Source organism: Planococcus citri, chromosome 2 (genome assembly GCF_950023065.1).
Source record: "Planococcus citri chromosome 2, ihPlaCitr1.1, whole genome shotgun sequence".
Taxonomy (NCBI): domain Eukaryota; kingdom Metazoa; phylum Arthropoda; class Insecta; order Hemiptera; family Pseudococcidae; genus Planococcus; species Planococcus citri.
Genome location: NC_088678.1, coordinates 77,560,783 through 77,573,996, shown reverse-complemented (window position 1 = coordinate 77,573,996; position 13,214 = coordinate 77,560,783). Strand labels below are relative to the sequence as shown.

General features: G+C 33.4%; 1 protein-coding gene across 5 annotated transcripts in view; it reads right to left on the bottom strand.

The window, feature by feature from the left end:
• S6KL (S6 Kinase Like) overlaps positions 1-13,214 on the bottom strand; it is a 119,695-nt gene that overhangs the window by 89,377 nt on the left and 17,104 nt on the right. The window contains exon 9 of one of the 5 annotated variants that reach the window (XM_065347503.1): positions 4,439-4,522. The exons of the other annotated variants lie outside the window; for them this stretch is intronic. Within the exon in view, the coding sequence (XP_065203575.1) occupies positions 4,445-4,522 (78 nt within the window). The 3' untranslated portion in view covers positions 4,439-4,444. The remainder of the gene's footprint in view (positions 1-4,438; positions 4,523-13,214) is intronic. 5 annotated transcript variants of the gene reach the window in all.

The following is a 13,214-nucleotide window of genomic DNA, read 5'->3' as shown; positions in this document are numbered from 1 at the left end:
TTTTTTTTTAGTAAGAGAGATTGAAAATTAATGAGTAAAAAAAGTCTATGCAGTGGATTAAAAATGAAACAAAATAACTTTGAAAATTGAAAAATCTGATTTTTTGTGACTGGAATTAGCAATTGACATAAAATGAAATGATGCTGCAAAAAAAAATGTCAAAGTAATCTAATGTGAATTTGTGAATTTGGCAGAGAAGTTTAGAAATTAAACTCAGTTTGACAGTTACAACTTTCAGAATTCTCTTTCCCATTTAATTTTCCTGCAATTCTGGAACATTTTTTGAAGTGAACATTCAGCAGAAATAATTAACAAGCTTGAGGAAGAGGGAGGGAGAGAGGGGGGAGGGAGGGAGGGAGGGGAAGTGAGCATTTCAAAGCTGAGCCTGGGACATTCCTGAGGCGGTTTTTCTTCAGAATTTGAAATTTATTGTCAAACCTCAATTTTGGAGTTTGATGGTTACTCAGAAATGTTGCATAATTTGAAGAAAATCTGTCTGCGGATTTTTTTTCGAATTAAAAGATCAGTTGCAAAAATATTTGCCAAATACTTCATAACTTCAAAGTTGATCTTTTTTTGAAAGATCAGTTTTCAAAAACTTGCTAAACGAAGTCACAAATTTAAAATTTACAAAAAAAATCCAGGAAGCGTATATTTTCATGATTCAATTCTGAGTCAAATTTTCGAAAGTTTGAAATAATTCAGCTACATTTATCAACTTGTTTTTTCAAATTTTTAGTCTGAAATGACTCAAAATGTCGTGAATTAATCAATTATTTGGAAGTTTTCAAAAATCTAACAAAGATGACGACCTGTTTTTCAAAAACTATTTTATGAAAGGCGAAGGGGGGGAGGATTTTCTGCCCAACCAGGGCTCGTATTCAATTTTTTTCAAAAAAAGAAAATTTTTTAACCAAAAAAATTCGAAAAATTATTGGCAGAAAATTATAGTTTTTCCAAAGTTTTATTAATTATCAAAGAAAGGCTTTTTGGCAATTTTCTACATTAAAGTGAGAATTTTTGAAGATTTCTGGCGTAAAAGCGAGATTTTGGCAACTTTAGCAAAAGACTGAGCTTTTTTGACAATTTTTGGAAAAGAATGAGATCATTTTGGAATTTCTTGCAGAAACAGTAATTTTTTTTAAAAAAGTGAGGTTTCTAGGAAATTTTTGGCATTTTTTAGGTGAAGAAGCAAAACTTTGCAACGATTTGATAAAAAGCGAGAATTTTTGGCAAAAATTAGACTTTTTGGGGAAGTCCTGTTCAATAATTTCAAGGTAAAAAAGTGATTTCTTTGGAGAAAAGTTGACAAATTTTTGCAACAGAAAGACTTTTAAGCAAACTTTGGGAAAAAAGTGAAATTTTTTGGCAATTTTTAGCAAAAAAAACCAAGACGTTGACCATTTTTTAGATTTCAGCAAAAATCAAGACTTTTTTTGCAATTAACCAATTTTCGAAAAAATTATATTTTTTTGTAATTTTTGTAGAAAAAAACTTTTAAAGGTAAAAGTCAAAAAGCGATACTTTTGATTTGGGTAATGAAACTTTTTGAAAGTTTTTACAAAAAAATGTCAATTTTTAGCAATTTGGTAAAAAGCTGGAATTTTTGTCAAGTTCTGGTAAAAATTGACAATCTTGAAAATTACTGGCAAAAATTTATACTTTTCGGTGAAAAAGTGACCTTCTTGGAAATGTTCACAAAAAGCCAAACTTTTTGACAATTTTGATACAAAATTAAGCTTTTTTGGCAACTTTTGACTACAAACCAAGACATTAATTTAATTTTCGGAAAAAAGTGAAACATTTGAAATTTTTTGAAAAAGAGTGACCATTTTTAGCCATTATTTTTTGACCAGAAACAACGCTTTTTAGCAATTCTGCCAAAACCGATAAGTACTCTCTGCTTTTCTCAGCAGAAAACGGGACTTCAACAATTTTAGCCAAATGCAGGGCTTACCAGTTGGAAAAACGATTTGAATAAAAATTGTGAATAATTCGTTAATTATTCAAACTCACTTCTAACATTTTTTTTTCTCCAAAAAATTTGGTTGGATTACGGAGAATTTTACGAAGCAAAAATTTTTTATTTAGGTAAGTAGGTAAGTACTTTTTTTGGAAAATCTTGTGTCTTGCCATGTTTTGATCCAAGGGAAACGAGAGGGAAAATAATTTGAAACAATTTTGAACCGTTTCAATTTTACATTTATAAAAAATCGTTTCGTTCAAATTGGAGAGTGCCAGTTCAAAAGATACCCTTTGTTAGATAACTGGTTAAGATGTATTTTAGAAAATGATGTATAAAGGCGCATTAGGTAGTTACTCTGTATTCTTATAGAATAAATCTTATTACAGTGGAGTCTCGATAACTCAAACTCCGTTAACTTGAAAACTCCGATAACTCGAAGCAGAGTCTGTTATTCTTCAACTCTCCATAAGACTCGATGTAAAATTCACTTCTTTACCTCAAAGTAAAAAGTCCAAAAACTCCGATAACTTGAAGTAAAATTTTTGAAAAAGACAAGAAAAACCTCTGTAAGTCGAACGCTGCCATCGTTTTGCCTCTATAACTCGAATTTCTAGTTGAAAACACTTGTAAATTCGAATCACATTGATACAAAACTCTTTCACATTCACATATTGGTTATCTTCAATGGTACCTATTGTACAATCTCATTCCATACTCCATAAGGTGCACCGGGGGAAGTTGGAATTCGGGGTAAGTTAGAAAACTTGCTCTAGCACCTAGAGGTTTATATCTGGCGAAGTGCCACTAAAGGTGACTTGAGGGTACTACCCCTACTTCATCACGGCATAAAAATTTTCGCGATTCAGTTTCATTTTAGATGTCTTTGGTTCAATTGTATTTTGTTGTTGTTTTGAACTTATTTTGAATTTGGTCTAAAATTCATACTTTCTATTTCTTAGTTTTTCGCATATAGCGGACGAACCATGCGTCCTAGTAAAAATCTGGTGAGAGTGATCTCAAAGAGAATTAAATTCTCTACAATTTTGTTTCTATGCAATTTTTCTAGGACGCTCGGTTTGTGATCTACGCCTCTGCAAAGTTTAGCCTGTTCTAACTTCCCCCAATTGGGGTAAGTCAGGACAGTTTATATTTTATTCCACTGAGCGAAAGCTACTGTGTCAATCGCGCTCAAATTTTTACCATAGGTTAAGAACCCTTATGGGAACCTACATAATAAATTTGAACCATATTGGTTCATTAGAAGGGGAGTAACAGCTGGTCAAAGTTGAAATTGTGAAAAATCATTCTGACTTGCCCCGGTGCACCTTACTTTAATCTTTTCGACCTGGTATAATACGTGTTTCCATTTCATTCTATTAAAAAAAAACACTCATCTAATTCAAAACTTTGCTAACTCGAAATATACCAAAATTAACCTCTATAACTCAAACTCCAATAACTCGAAAACTCCAATGACTCAAAGTCAACTCCTTCTCCCTTCAGCTTCAAGTATTATTGAGACTCCACTGTATACAGTCCACAAAGTTATCAATATTTTCATGGTCCTCTACAAACCAGATAAAATCAGTTGCAATGTCTGAATCTGCTGAAAGACACAGCAATCTTGCTAATGACGACAACAATGACGATGTTTTTCTCAACAATGACATTTTTACTGACAATGATGGTACAAGTAGTTCCTCGACTTCAACTTTGTCGTCGTCGTCGTAGTCGCGCTCCTTTACAGGAGATATCGTATACTTCCATCTATATCAGTCGGTTTCTAGCATATCTGATAGTTTCTTCCAGGGTCTTAAAGGGGGGGTTGGCCGGTGAGTTTGTTTTGTTGTTAACATCTCCGATTGTTTCCTCCCTCTTGTAGTTCTTCCTTGAATTTTCCCCTGTACCACTAGCATGAAAATACCGTTTTCTCATATTTTATGAGCTAGATACTTTAGCTTTCTGTTCTTTATATCTTCTACTACGACTTTCCGCTCCTCTCCTATTCTTGCTAATACTTCCTGGTTGGTGATGAAGTCCTTCCATGAGATCCGTAGTAGCTTTCGATACCACCACATCTCAAAAGCAGATATTTTCTTCTCACATTCTGCACTCATGGTCCATGTTTCACAGGAATACTTAAGAACGGTCCATACGTAGCATCGCATAATTCTCTTTTTCAGAGCTAGACTCATTGTTCGATTTCCCAGCACATTGGCAATCTTCGAAAGCTTGACATTGGTTCAGTTATACCAATCCCAGAAATCATCGATGCGGAACTGCGTGACATACACGACTTAAAAATCAAATTTGATGAGGTTGCCAGAAATTTATTAGCACAGTCTGCTGAAGACAATAACATTGAAAATATTCGATTTAACTTCAATGCAGAATATCAAAATATAAGAAATTCACTAATTCAGAAAAAACATGACCATCTTCAAGATTTAAAATTACCAAAGCTCAATATACCTGAATTCAATGGCGATGATGAAGATTGGCTAAATTTCCGAAATGTCTACGTGAAGAACATCCACAATAATACCAAGATTCCACCTGAGAGAAAACACAGTTAGGTATTTGTCAACTCTATTAAAAGAAGAAGCTCTCGATTTAATTAAAAATGTAACCAATAACCCCCCCCCCGCGCCTCCCAAAAAAGGTGGACGATTCTGACCAAATTCAATGGAGATCTTCATTTTGAGTTGAAAGTCACTTGGGGAAAATTTTGGCTCCAGAGGTGCCCCCGGAGAGAAATTAAGGGTCCTCAAAAAGGAGACATAAATATATCTTAGGTCATAATTCCTCGATTTTTGATAATTTTTTAAGCATACTTTCATACTTTTTTCTACTTTCTAACAAAGATTCTCCGATTCTGAAGTTAAATTCGCCAAAATCTCTGACATTTCTCCAACTTTTCCAGCAGAACGAAATTCTCTCACTTTTCCCCAGTTTTCAGAGCTCAGACACTTCATTCAAAACCTCACAATAAGCAACACGCGACACGTATCGCCCCCTCTCCTCCCACGTTTCACCAGGTCTCCAAACAATTGAAAAGAAAAAACTAACGTTACTCTCAATTCGACATCTAAACTAAATTTTTTCGATTAATTTCCCGTTCGCACGTTTTTCGTGTTTTTTCGCACTTTAATTCAATCATTATCATTTTTTATCCTCGTGCCCACAGCACAGCACCATTTCGTATAAACAGAACGCGCCCCAATTACTCTCACATAATATATTATCTTTCATAAACAAACCACGAGTAGGTATACGATAATCTCCCAAACTCGCATATACGAGTACATACGATCCGCTTTCATAACCTTTTAACCCCTTCGCACTTCTCATCCGAGCTGCATTTCCCCTGAAAGCAATATACCAGGCACTACACACACAATACACATACATATACGAGTAACATCGTATATAATGCTGCTTTCAAAGACCCTTTATCCAAATCGTCCACCACCAGCACAAACTTTACGATGCGAGGACTCGTACACGTCTATCTACATAAATCTATTAAAATTCATCCCAATTTCCGCCCTTGCTCCATGAAATCGAGTTAAATGAGACGTACTATTCGATAATCCGTGTAAATTAAATAGAACAGGTAGGTATTACAATTCTTCTCACAGTCTCGTGCTCCCAAAGATGACTTGAAAAATCCAGCCTTTATCTCTGTGTGGTGTGTGAGGTGATTTTTAATCGTAACTAGGTCAAAAGTCTGCATAGTAGGAAATTCGGATCCTTCAGTGAACAGTTCAGTTCGTTTACGTGCAATTTAATATACACATACACATGCGATCGCGTCGTGTTAATTAAATTACCTTTGTGCATACACATAAAGCCATATAAATAACGACCTTTTTTCCTTCTTCGTTCGAGCTGCTTTTTCTCTTTCGCGTGATCCGATCCCCCCTGCTTACGCCCCTCACTGGTCTCTACCTAGTGCTAGTGCCTGTTCTTGTTGGTCTCTTCTGGCTCGCTCAACGACCTAATTCAAAGGGCCATACTGCGTATGTACTATGTTCGTTTTTAATAGATTGAAATGACTCGCGAAAAAATGCCCCACGCTGAGGTGTATGTGTGAGTGAGAGAGCGAGTATGAGTAAGAGTACCTACCTACGGAGGAGAAAGAAAGAAAGAGAAAAGAAAGACATCAAAATACTCGTATACATATACACGAAAGCGTGTACCTCTAGATGATGATGAGGGGGGCAGGTGCAGGGGCCAGGGGAGGTTCACCGAATGACCTCGGTTGTACTATTGGCGCGGCAGTGGCGAAGAATTCGATAGCTGTATGGAACACATCCGCGTATATAATAATCGCGTGTCAAAAGAATATAACAGAGAGAAAGAACGATGCGATGGTACCCGACGACGAGCAATCGTTAGGTATTTTTAAGCAATCGATTATTATTACAACAAGGTGATACCTCTATAGCTATACCTAGCAAAAGAGTGAATCGACATCACCATGTTATCAGAGAGTATCGCCATCATCAGGATGGAAGGAAGGAAGGGAGACGAGGCGAGGTAATTAAAAACACAGTATCATCTTCGATTAAACACGCCCGGTAAAGCTGTCCTTACGTCAATTAACCTCTAAAAATTTACTCGTCCTTTCAACTATCTGTTTGCCTGCCTGCCTCCTGTGTTTTTTTTTTCGATGTAAACACGATATACCCATCTATCTATCCATTTATCTACCTATATACCTATTCGATGGATAGATAGATAAATCGATTAAGGCGGAAATTCGCCAGCACCGCGATATCCTACCGAGCTAAGGCCCACCACACAATGTACTCAGGCGACAATTAATTTCTGCCCTGATGCCAGGTGGTGAGAGGGTGATGAGGGCGCCTCGTTCACATTTTTTCGTACATTATTCTTATGGGTTATGGAGTATATATGAATAAGAGTGGACTGGACGCCGATGAATTGGATCTTGTCACGCGACCACAACAAAAAGGTGTCGCGATATACTATACACATACTTGAATAGCTATAGGGAGGTATGCTATGCTATGCTATGCTATACTAATGGTGCTTAGCTGCTTACAATATGTACGTTTATACATTTTATACGTACCATAGGTAGAAATAAAATGTCATTCAACTATGTACCTATTACGTTAAAACCGGAGACTTGTTGTATTATGCTAGAATTTAATTTACTACTACTGCGGCAGCTACCATAGCTCTTACGTAATCGCCAGCAGAGGGCCTTTAACATTCGAAAGTACATTGTTCGATGTACAGTACGCGATAGGGTGTTTCGTAAAAATTTCCCATTAAATTGGATAGATCGAGAGAGGGGAATGTCGAGGCAGGAAGGTAGGAATGCAGGGTATCTGTTTCTTTGCACGCAAATTTTACGCGCGTCGAAGGTCAACAATTCGTAGATTTTAGTGTAGAGTGAGTATTGGGGAGGAGGTGCGATTAAAAATGATAAAATGGCGAATTTGTTTCGAGTTGGAAGTGTCTTTGAAAAAGAAATGAGTTAGCTCGAAACAGGGCGAAGCTTCAAGTCTCCAAAGTTGGATCATTTTTGGAAAAAAACAGGATTAAAACTCTTTCTATAGGTACTTTTTAAATTGAAGCATTTGAAAAAACATCACGCCAAAAGTCCTGCTTTTTGCTACCAAAAACACTTGTTTTTCTTATCAAATTTTCAAAAGACTGTCGCCAAAATTTCAAAAATTTTTTTTTTTTAGAAAAAAAATATATAAAATGCTAAAATTTCCCAATAATTTGTAGATATTTTTTTTTTTTAAATTTAGAATTTGAGAGTTTTCCTCCAAAAATCAAAATATTAAAAAAAATGTCTGCTTTCTATTTTACTCAAGTTGAATTGTTAAAAAGTGATTTTTTTGGAAAATCCTCCATTTCATTACAGATTTCTTTCAAAATTTTGAACTTTTGCTGATTTTTTTCTTTTTTTCTCTCTTTAAGCCTTTTGGAAAAACATGAAAATATCAACCTCGAGTAAATTTTGACCTGAAACCCTCCTCTCTTCCTCCTTTCTCTAAAATTGCCCAACATCAAAAAAAAAGTTTTCTGTAAATAATTTTGCTATTCACCAAAATTGTCCCCAAAAGTCCAACATTTTGCTAAAATAGCAAAAAGTTCAGATTTTTTGCTAAAATTGCGCAATAAGTTCTGATTTTTTCCTTTTTTAAAAAAAAATCAGACTATTTTCTATTCATTTGTATTTTTTTGAAATTTTGAATTTTTCCTCTTTTTTTTTTCTTTTTAGGTCGTCTTAAAAAAATTAAAATACATGATTATCAAACTTGGGTAAATGTTGACCCGAACCCCCCTCCCCCCTCCTCTTGAATTGAAACATCAAAAAAAAGTTTTCTACAAAAAATCTTAAAAGCAGCACTCTATTGAATTTAGGAGGGGGGGTGAATGTTGGGACCAAATTCATTCAATATAAAATTTTTTCTAGCTTTAATTAAGCCATTGAAGAAGAAAATTGGAAAATTTAATAAAAAAAGTCAAATAGAAAAAAAAACCAGATTTTCTGTAAAATAAAACAAAACAAAAAGTAAAAAAAAAAACAAAGCAGTTTTTGGAAATGGTAAACAACAAAACTTTTAACGAGCATTTTTTTCCTTAAAATATTCTAATTTGGGAACAAGGATGATGAAAGGAAAGAGAAAAGGGTCATTAGGTCAATATTTTTCATTATTTTTTCAAAGAAACCCAAAATAAATTAAGTATCAAAAATTCAAAATTCTGAAAGTAAAAGTGAATTAATGGAAAATGTTTAATACGAGGTACTTGATTGAAAAAAAATGGATTAAACAAGGCTTTTCTGCAGTTTTTTTAAAAAATTAAACTAACTTTATAAGAATTTGGGCAAAAAAGCAGCTCTTCCAATAAGAAAGTTTTTAAAATGCTTCGATTTTGAGAACGGATTCAAGAGTCTCAGAAAAAAAGTATTACAAGTAATTATCCAAAATTCAAAAAGAAAAAGAAAAAAAATTCAAAAATTTTAAAATTGGAGAATCGAATGCACAAAAGCATAACTTTTACGCAGTTTTGGCAAAAAAAATTTTTTTCAGTAATTGGACCAAAGAATCAGAGCTCGTAATAAAAAAATATTCAAGTGTTTGAATTTCGAAAAGGGAGGCACGTGTCAAAAATTTCACTACATATTTTCAAAAATGTCGAAAAAAAAATTATTCGAAATTCTGAAATAGAAAGCAAATAATAAATGGAAAATTTTAGAGTTGAAAAAGTAAAAAAAGGCAAAACTTTTTGTGCAGTTTTGGTAAAAAGCAGTTTTTTTTTCAATTTTTGGCAAAATGTAAGACTTTGAAGCAACAAGATTTTTTTTGTAGGAAACTTTTTTTTGATGTTTCAATTTGAGAAAAAAGAGGGGGATTCGATTCAAAATTTACTCAAGTTTGATAAATTCATTTTTTCCAGAAGACCTATAAAAGAAAAAAAAATCGAAATTTGAAAGAAATCCAAACAATAATAAAAATTTTTAGTTTGATTTGACCAAAAAAAATGAAAAAAACAGACCTTTTTGTAGTTTTGACAAAAAAACCGAATTTTTTTAATATTTTGGAAAAATGTAAAACTTTGGAGCAATTTTGGTAAACAGCAAAATTATTTGCAGAAAACTTTTTTTGAGAGAGAAAGGGGAGGAAGGTCCGGGTCAAAATGTACTCAAGTTTGATATTTTCATGTTTTCGAAAAGACCTAGAAAGAAAAAAAAAAGAAAAAGAAAAAAAACAGCAAAAATTCCCGAAATAAATCTACATAAATGGAGAATTTTAGAGCTTGATTGAAATATAAAAATGGTGATTTTTTTTTGCCATATCTCCCAAAAAATGATTTTTTAACAATTCAACCAGTCAGCTTAAGTAAAAAAGCAAGCAGAAAATTCTTTTCAAATACTACAATTTTGGAGGGAGAGTAAGTAGGGAACTGATCAAAATTTAATCAAATTGATATTTTTTATACGTCCAAAAAAAACAGCAGAAAAAATCTCGAATTCAAAATTTTGAAATAAGAAACAAAAAAATGGGAAATTTTAGCATTTTTTTTACAAATTTTTAGAAAACATAACTTTTTGAACAGTTTTGGTAAATTAACATAATTTTTTGTGAGTTTGGCAAAAAAACATGCATTTTTTTTAATTTTGGGAAAAACGTAAGGTTTTTTACTGAAATTTGATAAAAAGGAAGACTTTTAGCAGAAAGTTTTTTTCGATGCTTCATTTTAGAAAGTGAAAGGGATTTTAATCAAGCAAATATTTTTTCTGTTTTCAAAGAAATTCAGGAAAAAATGATAAAATTACAAAATTATGCAAAAAAAGATGTGCTTGAAAAAAAAACAAGAAAAAAAATCAGGACTACTTTTTTACAATTTTTGGCGAAACAAAACAGGACTGACAAGCAAAAATCACCACCAAAAATAAGGAAACCAGGATAAGCTGAACTTCTGAACACTCTAAAAAACAAGAGTATAAACATTTCATCATTTTTTATCTCAATGTGATCAAATTTTGGATTTTTCATAAAAAATGGACTGAATTCAAATTTTTAAAAATTTACCAAAAATCAAAAAATGAAATTTACCTAGTAGCTGATACTTTGCATTAGACGTGTATTGTTAAAAAAAATTTGTACTTATTCGAGGAAATTTCAGGATTTTTTTATGAAAAATGAGCAAAATTCATACAAACACCTTCAACACCTCAATATGCCAATAATTCTTCAATTTTTTTGAAATTTAATAAAATTCAGTCATTTTGAAAATAGTTTGTGGCAAAAAGAAATTCGTCATTTTCAAATTTTACAATGGGTCATTCCATGCCAAATCGGCGGATTTTTGCACGAGGGGTCTTCGATTTTTTTCAAAATCAGATCATTTGTAGAGGTCATCAAACGATGACGAATGACGCAAACCGGACATTTTTTCGATTTTTTATGACGGAGCTGTGGCGCTTCAAAGTTCTCCAAAATGGCCGAAAATGGAAAATTTCAGTTGCAAATTGCTCCGGTTGCACGTGGTATAGAATTTTGAACTTTTTTTCAAATTGTAGTACTTTGAGAGGGTAATCGACGAGTGATGTCAAAATCAGTGTTGCCACTTTCAAAAACCTAAAAAAATCGATTTTAAAACTTATAATTTAAATATAACCACGATCTCGGCGAGTAAAAATTCTGAAAAAATTCTCAGTTTTAGTCCTTTTTATGTAGAATAACATATCAAAAAATTAGACTGGCATCTTTTTTCATTTTCGAGAAAAAAAAATTACAAGTTTTACAATTGCTGCAAAAGTACCGTCCGAAACCTAAAAAATGAAAATTTTTGCATTTTTGAAATATTTTACCAATGTGTAGACGATAATGTGAAAAAAATCCTCCTCCCCTCATTTGTCAACGAATTGACATTTTTCGTGCTATAAATTTTTATTTCAAGAGTGAAATTAATGCATTTTTCGTCAATTTGTCGACAAATTGGGGGGAGGGAGATTTTTTTCACATTATCGTTTACACATTGGTAAAATATTTCAAAAATGCAAAAATTTTCATTTTTTAGGTTTCGGACGGTACTTTTGCAGCAATTGTAAAACTTGTAATTTTTTTTTCTCGAAAATGAAAAAAGATGCCAGTCTAATTTTTTGATATGTTATTCTACATAAAAAGGACTAAAACTGAGAATTTTTTCAGAATTTTTACTCGCCGAGATCGTGGTTATATTTAAATTATAAGTTTTAAAATCGATTTTTTTAGGTTTTTGAAAGTGGCAACACTGATTTTGACATCACTCGTCGATTACCCTCTCAAAGTACTACAATTTGAAAAAAAGTTCAAAATTCTATACCACGTGCAACCGGAGCAATTTGCAACTGAAATTTTCCATTTTCGGCCATTTTGGAGAACTTTGAAGCGCCACAGCTCCGTCATAAAAAATCGAAAAAATGTCCGGTTTGCGTCATTCGTCATCGTTTGATGACCTCTACAAATGATCTGATTTTGAAAAAAATCGAAGACCCCTCGTGCAAAAATCCGCCGATTTGGCATGGAATGACCCAATAACTGATCTCGCATCTCCTCTCTATTCTCTTTAAAACTCTGTAAATAAATTTGTCTCTATAGGTCAAGTTCAACCAGTCTCAAGATACCTTATGAGCCTTCAAAATTTGTCAGTTTAGTACAAAAAAAAAAAAAAAGAAAGTCTATAAGTCTATGAAATTTGTCACAAGCATCTATTTCTCAGTCAAATTCCACAATCCTCATTTCAATTGAAATCTTTACATCTCCGAAAGTGCATTTTTTTCTTCATACGTAAACCAAACCTCTCAAATAAAGCATCATACACTTTAAACTCGCAATCATATACTATTTTTCTTGAGTAAAAAAAACACGTTAAAGTGGGCTGGTTTCGCGACAAGTACGCTTAAATTGAAGCCCCATTCAAAGTCGCAAATCCTATTTTGACGAAGGCCGCTTACGAGCACATTCAGGGTAACCGAGGATCTCATACTCGTATATGTAAATAACGTCAAAGAATGTTAATCACATTCTCTATACGAGGATAATTTCGGAACTCTCGATTTGTCTCATACTTCCTGCCTCTGTATGTAATGTAGTAAGCCTTATACTCGTATACTTGGAATAATCTCCTTCTATGCGCGAGTACAGTACAGAGTTAGCAGCCATTCCATTAGGCAAATACAAAGGCACCAGTATCTCTTTATGTAGTATACTCGTACCTATACCTATATATTTTATCCATTCAATCCTTTCCTCATATCTTGGATGCTGTATAAGGATCTAAACAACGTGTTAAATTCCAACCATTCTCACAATATATACCCTTGACATATTTATCGAACACTCGGTACAAAAGATGGAATTTACCCGAGTAGCTCGCTTCCTCTACATAGAATATAATCCTTTCCCAAATAAAGGCTTCGAAATCATCCTATAACATGTGATAATTCACTCGCGTTGTCCATTGTGTAAGCCTGGCGCCATATTTCCCCAAATATATGTACTATACGTGTATAACGGTAACACGAGATCGAACTATGCCCCTCCGCAGGCTCCATTCCATTCGGTTTGCAGGTTCTCTCGACGGGTATCTGATTTTATATCCGTTTGATAGGCCAATTATAAAAGGGTTTCATAACGATACTTAACGCTGGTAATTTACCGCAGTAGTGGCCACTTAAAAATGAAAAATCTACCTCAGATTAATCAAAGTG